Source organism: Panthera leo, chromosome B3, assembly GCF_018350215.1.
Source record: "Panthera leo isolate Ple1 chromosome B3, P.leo_Ple1_pat1.1, whole genome shotgun sequence".
NCBI lineage: Eukaryota > Metazoa > Chordata > Mammalia > Carnivora > Felidae > Panthera > Panthera leo.
The window spans coordinates 144,496,219-144,508,466 of NC_056684.1; the positions used below are offsets into that span (position 1 = coordinate 144,496,219).

At 64.9% G+C, this 12,248-nt stretch overlaps 1 protein-coding gene across 3 annotated transcripts; it reads left to right on the top strand.

The window, feature by feature from the left end:
* Window positions 1-1,029: 1,029 nt before the first annotated feature.
* On the top strand, window positions 1,030-7,086 carry TRMT61A (tRNA methyltransferase 61A). 3 transcript variants are annotated; one of them, XM_042944405.1, is made up of 4 exons: window positions 1,030-1,262; window positions 1,819-2,178; window positions 4,541-4,807; window positions 6,703-7,086. In XM_042944405.1, exons 2-4 carry the CDS (start codon window positions 1,848-1,850, stop codon window positions 6,972-6,974), a joined length of 870 nt encoding a protein of 289 aa, XP_042800339.1. In that variant the 5' UTR covers window positions 1,030-1,262; window positions 1,819-1,847; the 3' UTR covers window positions 6,975-7,086. The 3 variants fall into 3 exon arrangements, with proteins under 3 accessions (XP_042800339.1, XP_042800340.1, XP_042800338.1); XM_042944406.1 differs by having other exon boundaries at window positions 1,030-1,252; XM_042944404.1 differs by lacking the exon at window positions 1,030-1,262 and having other exon boundaries at window positions 1,276-2,178.
* Window positions 7,087-12,248: the final 5,162 nt, after the last annotated feature.

The following is a 12,248-nucleotide window of genomic DNA, read 5'->3' on the forward strand; positions in this document are numbered from 1 at the left end:
ATGGGGCCGGCTTGTCTCCACGTTAAGGGGAAGAAGCAGCAAGGCCATAGTGAGCCACGTGGGCAGCTGGTGGCCAGAGTGCTGGCCGAAAAGGAACAATAACCCACTTGGGTGGCCACCTAAGTCCCCTTACCTTCTTACCCCTGAGAGGTTCCCAGACCCAGACCCAGCCAGGGCAGAGGCATGGTGGGGGGAGCTGAGGTTAGGCGCCTGGTTTCTACCCTGGACTCTCTGAGGGGCCCATGGCAAGGGCCACAGGCACCCTGGCAGTCCCGGCCCCAGAAAAAGGAGAATTCATCGTGCCCCACGGACAGGCTGGCCCTGCAGGGGCCTGGCCACTCCCATTTTGTCAGGCTGGGGTGTGGCCTACAGTCACTCGATTTAGTAGGGCCCAGACTAAGCCCAAGGTGGGCTTGAGGGGCTCTATCAGAACGAGCCCAGGGTGCTGGGAGCTGAGTGCTAGAGGAAGGCATTCCATATCCCCTGCTGTCCACCGCTCCGCCCCACGCCCTCTCTACAGAGGAACTGGCTCTGAATCAGCCCTGCTGAGACAGAACAGGGCTGCCGCTTCCCTTTTTTTTGCCGCTGTGTTCCCGCTGCCCTTCCCCCAGTGTGCCTGCTCAGGCTGCTCACCTGGTCCTCAGCACCCCCAATGTGAGCCCGGTTCATGCAGGACAGCCCGCCGCCTCCCCGAAGTGGAGAATGTGCCCCTGCAGGGGAGGCGAGGCTTGGCCTAAGGCCACTTCTGCAGACCCTTCGGGCCAGAGCCTTCTGGGACGACCCTCTGATCTGCAATTCCATTTTCTGGAATTCATCCTGGGGCCCAGTGTGAGGTGTTCCCAGAGTGGTTTGCTGGGACAACACGGCCAAGGCAAAGTGTCCTCGTAGGGCGTGGGCAGCTAGCAAAGGGCCAGCCTTTCCGGGGACTTCAGGGCTGCCAAAAAGAGTGCGTTACGAGGCCCTGCCCCGGTCCCCGCCCACAGCAGCGCGACCGAGGGGACGCTGGAACTTCTCGTTTGTCCTTTGCACGAGCTTGTATAAACAGCGAAGCCGTAGCGAGCAGAGGCCGCCCAGGAGGCGCGCTCCGCAGCCGGGAGGGGCTGCCCACGGGTCCCGGCATCCCGCGCGCGAGGGGCGGGGCGCCGTGACGCCATCCGCGGGCGCCGCGCCGCGCCGGAGCCGGAAGTGCGGAGGCAGCGTCGCGCGGCCACGTGCGGAGCGTCCATCAGCGGGAGCCCGCCGAGCCTGGCGGGTGAGACTCGGTGCGGCCCCCCCTCGCCCCGTGCCGGCCCGGCCTGCCGCGTCCCCAACCTCTGCTGGGGGGCCCTTACCTCTCCTGCATCCCCCCCTTGCCGCCCGTCCGCCTGGAAGCCCGCTTTGGGGGAGACTGGGGTGAGGGGGGTTCCGTGGAATGAAGCCTGGCCTGCAGGTGATACCACAGACCACTGACCGCTGCCCCGCTGGTGGCCGGTCCCTCCTCTCACACCTGGAGAATGGGAGTCGGTGTCCCCGAGAAGGGTGATGAGAGGGTCTGATCCTTAGTAGGAAATCGTGGGCTCGTCCTTTGCCATTGCCCCGCTTGAGTTTCTCCATCTGTGATTTGGGCTGATGACTTCTAATTCGTGACCTAGACCAAGAAGGGCTTAACACGTCAGTGCAGGGTGCAGCCCTGTTGGTCGTCCTGTTGGACAGAGCCAGGGACGGAGCCAGCCACCCCACCCTCACCGCTTGGGACCTGGGCCTCACAGCCCTCCACCCAGATCCCAGGTGCACCCTCTTGGCACCTTTGCATGCTCATGCCCACACACATTCTCCCAGGTCTCAGGCACCTGCCAGATAGCAACACCATGAGCTTCGTGGCGTATGAGGAGCTGATCAAAGAGGGTGACACGGCCATCCTGTCACTGGGCCACGGTGCAATGGTGGCAGTGCGTGTGCAGCGGGGGGCACAGACCCAGACCCGGCATGGCGTCCTGCGGCACTCAGTAGACCTCATCGGCCGCCCCTTCGGCTCCAAGGTGACCTGTGGTCGAGGTGGCTGGGTGTATGTGCTCCACCCCACGCCTGAGCTCTGGACACTGAACCTGCCACACCGCACCCAGATCCTCTACTCCACTGACATTGCTCTGCTCACTATGATGCTGGAGCTTCGGCCTGGCTCTGTGGTCTGTGAATCCGGTGAGTTCTTTGGGCTACCTCAATCCTGATTCTGAAAAATTGACTTGAAGATGAAAGTCTGACCCAGCATCCAGACAGCCTCCATCCTGCCCTTCCTGAAGACAGGCGTGGTTGCTCAGCTTCTACTTTACCAATGTTTTGGGGGGGCTGACTGCAGGGAGTGAGGGCAGAAGCAGGAGCACTAGTTAGGAGGCAGGTGCTGTAATCTGAATGAGAGTTGATGGCACTGGACCAGGGATTTCCCCCAGAGGAGCTGGTGTTCAGTGAGAGTCCTGCCTGCCTTGGCGAGGCAGGGCCAGAGTGCCACTTGGCTTTGGCCTAGGTGCTGACTGCCAGTCGCTACCTCTGTGCTGACAGGAGGGCAGAGAGTGGCTGGCCCAGCAGTCCCCGACCACCCAGCCCCAGGGCCGAGAGTTTCCCCTTCCTGGAGGGAGACCAGGGCTGCTCTGAGGTACTCATTGTAGGTGGGGAGTCTCTATCTCAAGCTCATCGTCGGCCAGCACTGCTGTCACTGAGCCCAGGGCCTGAGGTCGTTCCTGGCCCTTACACACACACACACACACACACACACACACACACACACACACACACGTGCTGGGGCCACCTGGGGTGGAGACTGAAGCATACAGCCTGGTCAGGAACAGCCCAGGCCCGATGCACCTATATTTCCAGCATGTGCCTCATGGGCTGTGCAGCTGGGCTCCAAGGTCACAAAGAGTTCCCAGAACCATTGCTTCCAGGTCTGAGGACTTGAGGCCATCTTATCCCTCTCAGGCCTCTTTCTCCATGTTGGCCAGCCAGATACTTTGAAACGGGAAGAGTCAGGTGCAGAACTTGGGCTGTGGGTCGGAGGGTTAGTGGGGTCTAGGCAGAGGCCTGCTGCTCAGCCACTGGGGACTTGGGGAGCCGGTGGCAGATGGGCAGCAGGCCCTCGAGCCAGCTCCATCCCCTACTGCTCTCTGTGCAGTGGGCGTGCTTCTGGGCTCTAATATGCCAGCTGCCCTCTAGGAACTACGGGTACAGCCGTGAACAAGACAGGCCAGGTTGCCCCTTCCCTGAGGGGACAGTAAGCCCAGTGTCACTGTTTCAGTGCTGTGATCGCTGTGAGGCTAGTAAAACTGGACTGTGTGTTTGAGGGTGGCTCCAAGAGGTCCCTCCACCTCGGTCGGTCCGGGAAGACCTCTGGCATGGGGACATTCAGTTGGAAACGAGGAGGAGGAGGCGCTACCAAGAGCCAAGCAAGCGAGAGTGTCACCCCAAGGGTGAGCCGTGCAGAGGCCCTGAGTGAGGACCCAGCAAGGAGGCCAACGTGGCAGGGGCAGGAAATGAGGTCGGGAGGAAACGGGCACAGCTCGGAGGGTGGTCGGGTCTGACTGTGCCCGTGTGGAGAGGCGAGAGCAGGGTCTCACCGAGGGGAACAGAATCGCCTGTCTGGTGGCGGTTACGGAGCCAGGAGGGAGGGCCCAGGCTGCGCGGGGGCAGGGTGGAGGCGGGGAGGCAGGAGCTACCTGTGGACCGAATGTGGGGTGGGAGAGGGGAGTCTGGGGCACCCCTGCGATGTCTGGTCGAGCTGTGGGTGTCGTTGACTGGGCAGGAAGGGCCGCCGGGAGGGGTTCGGGCTTGGAGCGGATCCAGCTCTGTCCTCGTTAACGCCGAGCGCTGTCGGGTGTTGGGAGGTCGTGCGTGTGCGCTGGACAATAGGAGTCTGCAGCGAAGGGACCTGGCACCGGGGAGCATGCATCAAGACTGGCACCCGAAACCGCAGGGCGGGGGAGGTCATGGGGGGACGCAGCCCCAGCTGGGCACAGCCAGGTGAGAAGTCAGGCGGAGGGGCAGCACTGACAGGAGCCGGGGAGTGGCCAGGGCAAGTGGAAGAGAACTGGCGGACGGCGACGTGGGGGAAGAGTGGGGCCCGGTGGCAAGTCGGCTGCCGTGTCTTGGTGCCGTGAGACCAGGCGAAGCGAGGGCGGAGGCACACCACACTCCCGCTCCACGTGGCCTGGAGGTGGGCGGACCTCTGAGTGGGCAGCGAGCTTGGGGGACTCGGGGCCAGCCACCGGGTGGGGGGCGGGGACGGGGTTTGCTCCGGTGCTGGGATCGGGCAGGGCGGCCGCTCTGCCGCCCGGACCCACTGCAGACCCCGAAAACAAACCCGGCCGGTCGCGTCCCCACCCAGCCCCAGTGCAGACTCGGTGACAAAACCGTGGGCAGCCCGGACCTGCCGGGCAGTTCCGGAGTGGTGCCCACTAGCGAGCAGGACCGTCTGACCCATGGGCCCCGTGTGGGTTTTTCCAGGGTAAGGGTGGGGTTGATTCTTAAGCGTCCCCGGCAGTCCTGCCTGACACCCGTCCCTTCCTGCCAGGCACTGGCAGTGGCTCCGTGTCCCATGCGCTCATCCGCACCATCGCGCCCACGGGCCACCTGCACTCGGTGGAGTTTCACCAGCAGCGGGCAGAGAAGGCCCGGGAGGAGTTCCAGGAGCACCGAGTGGGCCGCTGGGTGACGGTGCGCAACCAGGACGTATGCCGCAGCGGCTTTGGTGTGAGCCACGTGGCTGATGCTGTTTTCCTGGACATCCCGTCTCCTTGGGAGGCTGTGGGCCACGCCTGGGACGCCCTCAAGGTTGAAGGTACGTTGGGGGTTCTGGTGTGGGTCGTCTGAAGCCCAGAGAGGTCAGAAGCCAACAGGCCACATAGTGTGGCCAGGCCAGGGCCCCTTTTGACCTGAAGTCGGGGTGGGTCAGGCTGGCCGAAGGCTCGTGGGGAGGTGGAGAGGAATAGGAACTGGGGAGAACGGGGCTCCAGCTGAGCCTGTGTTCTTCGGCCTTGCCCCGCTCCCCCCCCACCCCCCACCCCCTGGAGCTGGGAGGCATCTGAGTTCCCTGGGGACTGTGGCAGCCCCACCTTAGAGGTGCCACCTGTGCCTCAGGGCACTCCAGACTCTGACCCCAGCTCTTGCCCGAAGAGTCTCCCCTCCCCCCACCAGCCACGAGCCAGCAGAGTAGCCCCTTTTAGGGAAGATACGAGATGTGGAGGCGGGAAGGAGGCGGGAACATTGGCTCTGAGCCAGGGAGGCGCTGGTGAGGCCCTGGGTTTTTCCCTTTTGTGGAGAAGGAGCCAGCCCAGGCAGCCAGGGCCCCTTCCCTCCTCCCTGCGGAGCAGAGCAGGACAGAGGGTGGGGAGGAGGGTGGAGAGCCACCCCAGGCGCCCCCAGGGGGAGGGCTGCCCTCCCCCCCCCCCCAAAAGACAGGTGCCAAGGCGCGCCTCAAACAGCAAGGCAGCAGCAGTGGGTCCCAGTGGGTCCCCTGCCGTGTCCCCGCTCTCTGCCAAGGTGGCCTGGGGCTCGGGAGGGGCTGAGCCCAGCTTCCCACCCCTCCACCCCTTCTAGCTTTACCCCCAGATGATGCCAGGTCCAAGTGGTCACCCTCCCGAGCCTTCCTCCTGTCGTTGGGGCTCCCTCCTGTGCTTGGCCGGGGGGAGCTGCACCATCCGTGGACCCCACCCCCTATACCCCTCCAAGCCCCTCCCTTGGGCTCTCTCTGTGTCTCTTGCTCATGGGCCTTGTATTTTCCGATACCTGCCTGCTCTGTGAGCCCGACCCCAGCGAAGCGCAGTCCCCAGGCTCCCTGGGACTCGGTCCGGCCGGAAGGCTCTAGCCCTCGCCCAGAGGGTCCTGTCTCCCCAGCAGTACGCTCAGGGGCCAGGTGCCTTCTTGGGGATGACACTGTGCCCTCTAGGTTGCCATCAAACTGCTCGTGCTTCCTCCAAACTCACCCCTTCCTGAAGATCCATCTGGCGGTCCCTGGGTGTGTCCCCAGGTGTGGCTGAGGTGACCAGGCCTCAGGGACATTCCAGGACTTGCCCGGCCACATCCCTTCCCCCGCCTCGGATTCCCCACACCCTCCTTGCTAGGATGGGGATGTGGGCTGGACGCGGGCCAGGCCGAGGGACACTGCAGGTGGGCCCTGGTGGGAGGTGGCAGGAAGGGGCTGTCAGCTCCCGCCTGCACCCTGTCATCCTTGGCCGTCGGTGCCTCCTGTTCCCCAGAGCGGGTGGCAGCCTCTAATTTCCTGTGACAGCAACAGCCTCCGCCCACCGGTGAGCCCCGTCCCCCACTGCCACCGTGCCGTGTGGTGAGTGCTCTTCTGGGCACGGCGCTCCTGCAGCTGGGACAGGGCTCTGCCCTGACCCCTGACCCCTGAGCCCGTTGTTCCTCCTGGCCCCGACCCTCGGCTTTCCCCGTAGAAGCGCCTGCCAAAGGCCAAAGAAATAAGGGTCGTGGGCTTGGTCTAAGTGGCCCCTTCCACGCGGCTCCCGGAGAGCCCCTGCCCCGCCGGCCTGTGCCCCTCCTCCACCCTGCTGCCAGGCTCTGCGTGGTGGAGGACTCGGCCGGCCTCGGGGCCCGGGACGGTGGCCGGGCACCCACACGCCCGGCCCGCAGTCCCCAGCCCTCAGGCTGCTGGCTCCTGAGCCCCCACCCCACCCCCCGCCCGGCTCCCCTGACTGCGCGTCTGGCTCCCCGCAGGTGGGCGCTTCTGCTCCTTCTCGCCGTGCATCGAGCAGGTGCAGCGCACGTGCCAGGCGCTGGCGGCCCGCGGCTTCTCAGAGCTGAGCACCTTGGAGGTGCTGCCCCGGGTGTACAACGTGCGCACCGTCAGCCTGCCCGCGCCCGACCTGGGGGCCGGTCCGGGCCCCGAAGCCGGCCCCGACGCCAGCCCCTTCCGCAGCGGCACACCCATGAAGGAGGCCGTGGGCCACACCGGCTACCTGACCTTTGCCACCAAGACCCCCGGCTAGCGGGCCTCCCCGGAGCCCAGGCAGGGAGGTGTGGCTCAGCCAGAGGCCGCCTTATAAGGTCAGCGGGCGACCGCCAGGCCGGGCCTGTGTTTAGAAAGGCGGGGGGGCGGGGCGGGCGGGCAGGGCTGGGGGGCCCCAGGGGGCGGCTCCAGGAAGGCCTCCTGCCCCAGTCACTGCTGGGCTCTGCTTCCCCGAGCTGCTGCTGTTCTTTTGCCACAGAAAATCTCCACTGTCGCAAGCTCTTCTGGGTGTTGAGGCCAAGGGGTGCCCCTTCCCAGGTGGCCCCAAGCTGGCAGGGAGGGGGGCAGCAAGGACTCCGAGGAGAAGGACCAGGGGCTTGCTGCCCCACTCGGTGTGCGGCCTGGCTCGTCCTCTCCCTGGGGCGAGAGCCTGGCGCTGCCCTGCACCCCCCCTCCCCCCCCCCCCAGAGCTGCCCGTGCCAGGCCGGCCCGGCGGCCAGGGAGAGGTGGTCTTGCCGTGTGGCCTCGGGCCTGGCCCAGCCTGCCTGGTGCTATACAGGCCAAGTGGCAGTGTCCTGCGGCCCCTCCTGTTGGAGAGACGGGGGAGGGGAGCCCTGCCCCCCTGCCGAAGTGCCTCCTGTGGCCGCGGTCCCGCCAGAGCCCCTGGCGTGGCAAGAAGCGAGACCGCGGCATCACTTAGCCGGGAGCCTGAGGAGGGCGGAGAAGTGCTTCAAGTGATCCGGCTGGCGGTCCCTCTCAGCTGTTTGAACCCCAGCTGTCCAACCCCGGAGCTACTTGGGTGCCCCACCCTCACGGGAGCCCTGGGGACAAGGGGGCGCATCCAGGGGGGAGGACACCCCTCCAGGGCAGGCCTGCCCTGCTCTCTGGCATCCATGCCTGCCACTGCTGCGTGAAGGGCCCAAGTGTCTGCCCTCGGCCTCAGCTGTCATTAGGAGCCTCAGTTTTCCCATGTTGGACGAGAGCCCCAGGGTGCTGTGCTGGCAGGGGGCAGGGGGCCGGCCCCGACCATGCCTGGCGGAGAAATAAACACCGTTGCCCCTGCCGTGCACCTGGTCTGTTTGGTGCCACTCGAGTCAGACCCTCATTCCCGACACCAACCTCCGGGCTGGGCCTCCCCACACACAGCCCTGGGTCTGCTCCTTCCTCTCCCTGTCCCAGGGCGGGGCGTCTGGACAGGGGCTCTGGACTCCAGGACAACAGCCTGGGACATGATGGACAAAGGGGCGAGTGTGTGGCCACCCCCACTCAGCTGCAGAAAAGGCCACTTGTCCTAGTGGGTGAGGGGGGAGAGGGTCTGCCTGTGTGTGTGTGTGTGTGTGTCCATGTGTCCATCCGTCCGTCCGTCTGTCCTTCCATCCTTCCGTCCCAGAGCACTGGACCCTCCATTCACAGCACGGTCTGTCTCTTATGCTTTCTGAAGGGACTAGAGCTCAAGAAAGACCCTCCAGGCCTGAGTCCGTGGGAAGATGCCAAAGGAGGTGGGCCTACTGGGGGGCTGGTCTCCTGGGGGAAGCGTCACAGGGCGGGGCTCCCTCTTCCTCCCAACCTCCTGGCAGGACCTGAGCCCCACCAGATTTCCTTGGGGCCCTGGGACCACTGTCCCAGCCTTCTCCTGCCTCCCGGGACCTGGCCTGACCTCTGAGCGGATGCTTAGCTTCGGGGACAGAGGAGGACCTGTGCCTTCCCCTGGCCTTTGAGAGAGAGGCCTGAAGGATGTCTGGCACAGGGCATGGCCCGCCTGGGCAAGCTCCACTTCCCAGATGGGGCTGAGGATGGCGATCTAGACCACGGCCCTGGTTTGTCACTGGGCCTGGAGATGCCAGAGGACTGGGGTCAGGAGACCTGCACCCCTCCGCACGGGCACACCAGGCACAGGGCAGCTCTCAAGTCTGGGTGGCCCCCTGGCCCCTCATCTGTGCCGCCAAGCCCCATGTGAGCCCCTGTGACCCCACTGGGCCTCCAGGCATCAGCCTTGCCCCAGGTAGCCCTCTGGGCCCAATTCAGCCTCAGTCTGGAGCCCCGTGTGGCCCTGAGCCCCCAGTGAACTCCTCTGCACCCTTAAAGACCACACTCAAAATGTGTCTCAGTGCCGCCCCGCCCCAGCCTCAGGCAGGAGCATTCTGGGGAACCATTCTCTGCTCCTGTGTCTCCTGGCAAAGGAGCCAAAGCCAAGTGGTGCCCCAGTTCTGCAGAAGGGGAGCCCAGTGTCCAGAGGCAGGGCCAGGGCCCATGGTGAGTGGCCGGTCAGCAGGTTGGTGACAGCCACCTCTGCGAGTCAGCAGCACGGGGCTGGTCACAGGGCAAGGATTCACGGGGACGTCCCCCGCCCAGCCCCAGACACTCACTCTGACCCTCAGTTTTTCCTGGAAATTCCTATACCCGCCCTGCCGCCACCCAAGATGTGAAGATGTCACACGTCCAACTGCCTCCCCTGCTGGCCTCCTCGGGCATCCGAGCCCTCGAACACCTAGAGACCCTGGCTCACTTGCTCCGTGGGTCACAGTCCGAGATCCCACCCTTCCCCCAGGAAGCCCCCTGGGCCTTGCCCTCTTCAGCCCTGGTGTGTTTTGCCCCTGCCCTCGCTATGCTTCACCCTTGCCTGCCTCTGAGGGGCTCACCCCCTCCACCAGAAGCCCCTGGGCTCAGGTGGGTTGGGGGCCCAGGGTGGGATTTTGGATGGGCAGCAGGTGGCATAATGGATGCCAGGCTGCTGGGGGCCACACCCTGTCTAACAAAGTGATGAGGAAGGGTTGTTTGCTCCATGAGGATAGGACAGCAGGTGGACTGCCCCACCCCTGCCCCCCTCACGCCACCTCCCCCCACCCACCCCAGCCTTGTCTGCCTCCGTTGCCTGTCTGTCTTCTAGGGACACAGGCCCCCCTCTCTCTCTCCAACCTGTTGCTGAAGGCAGGCAGACAGGCTGTGTGGGACCCCAGGCCGGAGAGATGATGCTGTTCCTACCCGGCTCTAGCTCACTGCCTAGGCGGAGAAGCTGAGGCCCAGAGGAAATGAGATTCTCTGGGGCCCAGGCTGCCAAGCTTCTGCATGCTGACCGGGGACTCCTAGATGCTCTCCTGCCCTGTGTGGTCCCTTGGATTGTAACCACAGAGGCCAAAGGGGAGAGCAATTTCCACTGGAATCCTGGAAGGCTCCCCAGAAGAGGTGACCGCTGTGCGAGGTGTGGAAGGGCTGGTGGAAACTGGAGGAGGATGAGCAAGGGTCCTTCCAGGTGGGAGTGTACAGGCCTCAGACAGGAATCCCACGGGCAGGCCTGGGAGAGGGCAGCTTGATGAGTTGTAGAGGGCAGTGTCCCCACCTCTGAGACTGGTAGCTGCCTGCCCTGTTTGCAAGGCTGCTGTGCGCACAGGCTGGCCGCCCAGACACAGTGCCCCACTGTACCCAGAGGCTGTTGGGCTCACAGGCCAGGCTGGGGGTGTCCCTGCCTCCTGGTGGGGCCTCAGGTGGGAGGGTCTCCAGGGGCCTCCCTGCTGGGGGTCTTGGCCCCTGATGCCCCAGGAGGGATGTGCAGGTGGAGGCTAATGTTGCCCAGTCCTCAGAACTCTGCCCTCTTGGCCAGCCTCGCGGGGTGTGTCCGCCAGCCCGGCAAGTGCAGACCAAGCCCCTGCTACGGGTCACGCCCTCCCGGCGCCGGGAAGCAGACGTTCGGGCAGCCCTGCCTGCCCCTGTGGGGCTCCCGGGAACCAGGCACCAACGGTGCAGGTGAGAGCCACGAAGTGGAAGCAAAGCAAGGGAAGGGGTTTCAACCCGTGGTGTGTAGGGGGGACGGAGGGTTGGGACCATCAGGAAGGCCTTGCCGGGAGGTGGCCCCCTGCAGTCGCCGACGGACAAGGATATTTGGACTTGATTCTTAGGGAGGCCAGACTCCACTGGGCCCTGCACTGGGGGGCTCGGGCTCTAGGCCCACCTGCCTCACATCCTCCCTCTGGGCACCGTGGTGACGGTCCCTTCCCTCCTGGCAGAGAGGAGGACACACACAGTGCCTGCCTGGGGGTGGGAGTGGGGAGGAGCTGCCATGGGATTGAAATATCCAGTTGGCGTTTGCCCAGTTGGTGCTCGTACGACGTTTTGGATTGTTGTAAGTTAGAGGGGTGTTTGTTAAATAATCTCTACGCCCATTGTGGGGCTCAAACTCCTGACCCCAAGATCGAGAGTCGCACGCTCTTCTGGCTGAGCCCTCCAGGCACCCAGAACATCTGTGATTGTCATCGCTGGTGAGAGCCACTGCTGCCACCGCCTCCGGGAAGCCGTCAGTCTCCGTCTCAGTTTCCAATGCCAGAATCTTGGGGCCACTCTGGGTCTGACAATGTTCTTTGGTGTTTGAGGTCCTCGAACGGCTTTTTGCTTCAGGGGCACTTGGCTAGTCTCTCAGGATAATGGGAGAGAAGATTTGACACTGAGACTGCTCTGGAAAACCCAGCTCATCCGCCCGCTGTGCTCACGGTTGTGTAATAAAACAGAACCGCAGGAACATCAGGCCAGCGGGGTGGGGGTGGGGGGAAGGAGCACTTTGGGTGACCTCAGGGCCTTTGAGGTACGTGCATGGTCAATCAGCTGTCACGCAGGCGTGCTACATAAGAAATACCTATCCCCCCATGGCCGCAGAGGCTGCCAGCAGCAGTCCCTTTCGCCCTCAGATCTGCGGTGTGGCTGCTCTTGGCCGACCTCAGCCAGGCCTGTTCACGTGCGGGGCCAGCTGATGTCAACTCAGCCCGGCCCCCCGCTTCTCTGCTCCCTCTGGGGCTGCGGCCTGGCCTGCGTGCAGGGAGGGGGGCGGGCGGGCCCTTCCCGAGCCCTGCATCACACGGCCTGCCCTCGGGTCGGGCGGACAGGGGGGCGCTGCGGTTCGGGTGGCGGGACTGCGTGGCAGGGGCGGGGTGGGGGGCAGGGCAGGGCGTGGGACCGCGGGTCTCTGCCGGCCTCGCCTGCCCTCCCCGCCTCGCCCCTCGGAGGGAGGAGGGCATTTCAAAGTCAGGCTGCCTCGGGAGCGGCGTCGGCGTCGGCGGGAGGGAATAGCTCGGCTCCCACCAGGCTGAGAATAGCTCAGAATTGGGTCACGCTCACCGAGAGCTCCGGTCGCAGCCTCCAGCCTTTGACAGTAATCAGCTTTCTCCCTGACATCTGTCCCTTCAAAGGGGGTCGGCCGGGTGTGGGCACATTTTTAGAAGAAGCAGAGGGGCCAGGAGGGGAGGAGGGTCCGGTAACGAGTTGGCCCTACATCCCTCCACTCTCCCCGCCCCTCCGGGCGGGCCACCTCCACCCCTCCCCCGACCTG

Coding starts and splice junctions, on each gene's coding strand:
- TRMT61A (XM_042944404.1), top strand. CDS start 1,791: ATGCTCATGCCCACACACATTCTCCCAGGTCTCAGGCACCTGCCAGAT. Junction 2,179..4,540: donor CTCTGTGGTCTGTGAATCCG/GTGAGTTCTTTG, acceptor CCTTCCTGCCAG/GCACTGGCAGTGGCTCCGTG. Junction 4,808..6,702: donor GGACGCCCTCAAGGTTGAAG/GTACGTTGGGGG, acceptor GGCTCCCCGCAG/GTGGGCGCTTCTGCTCCTTC.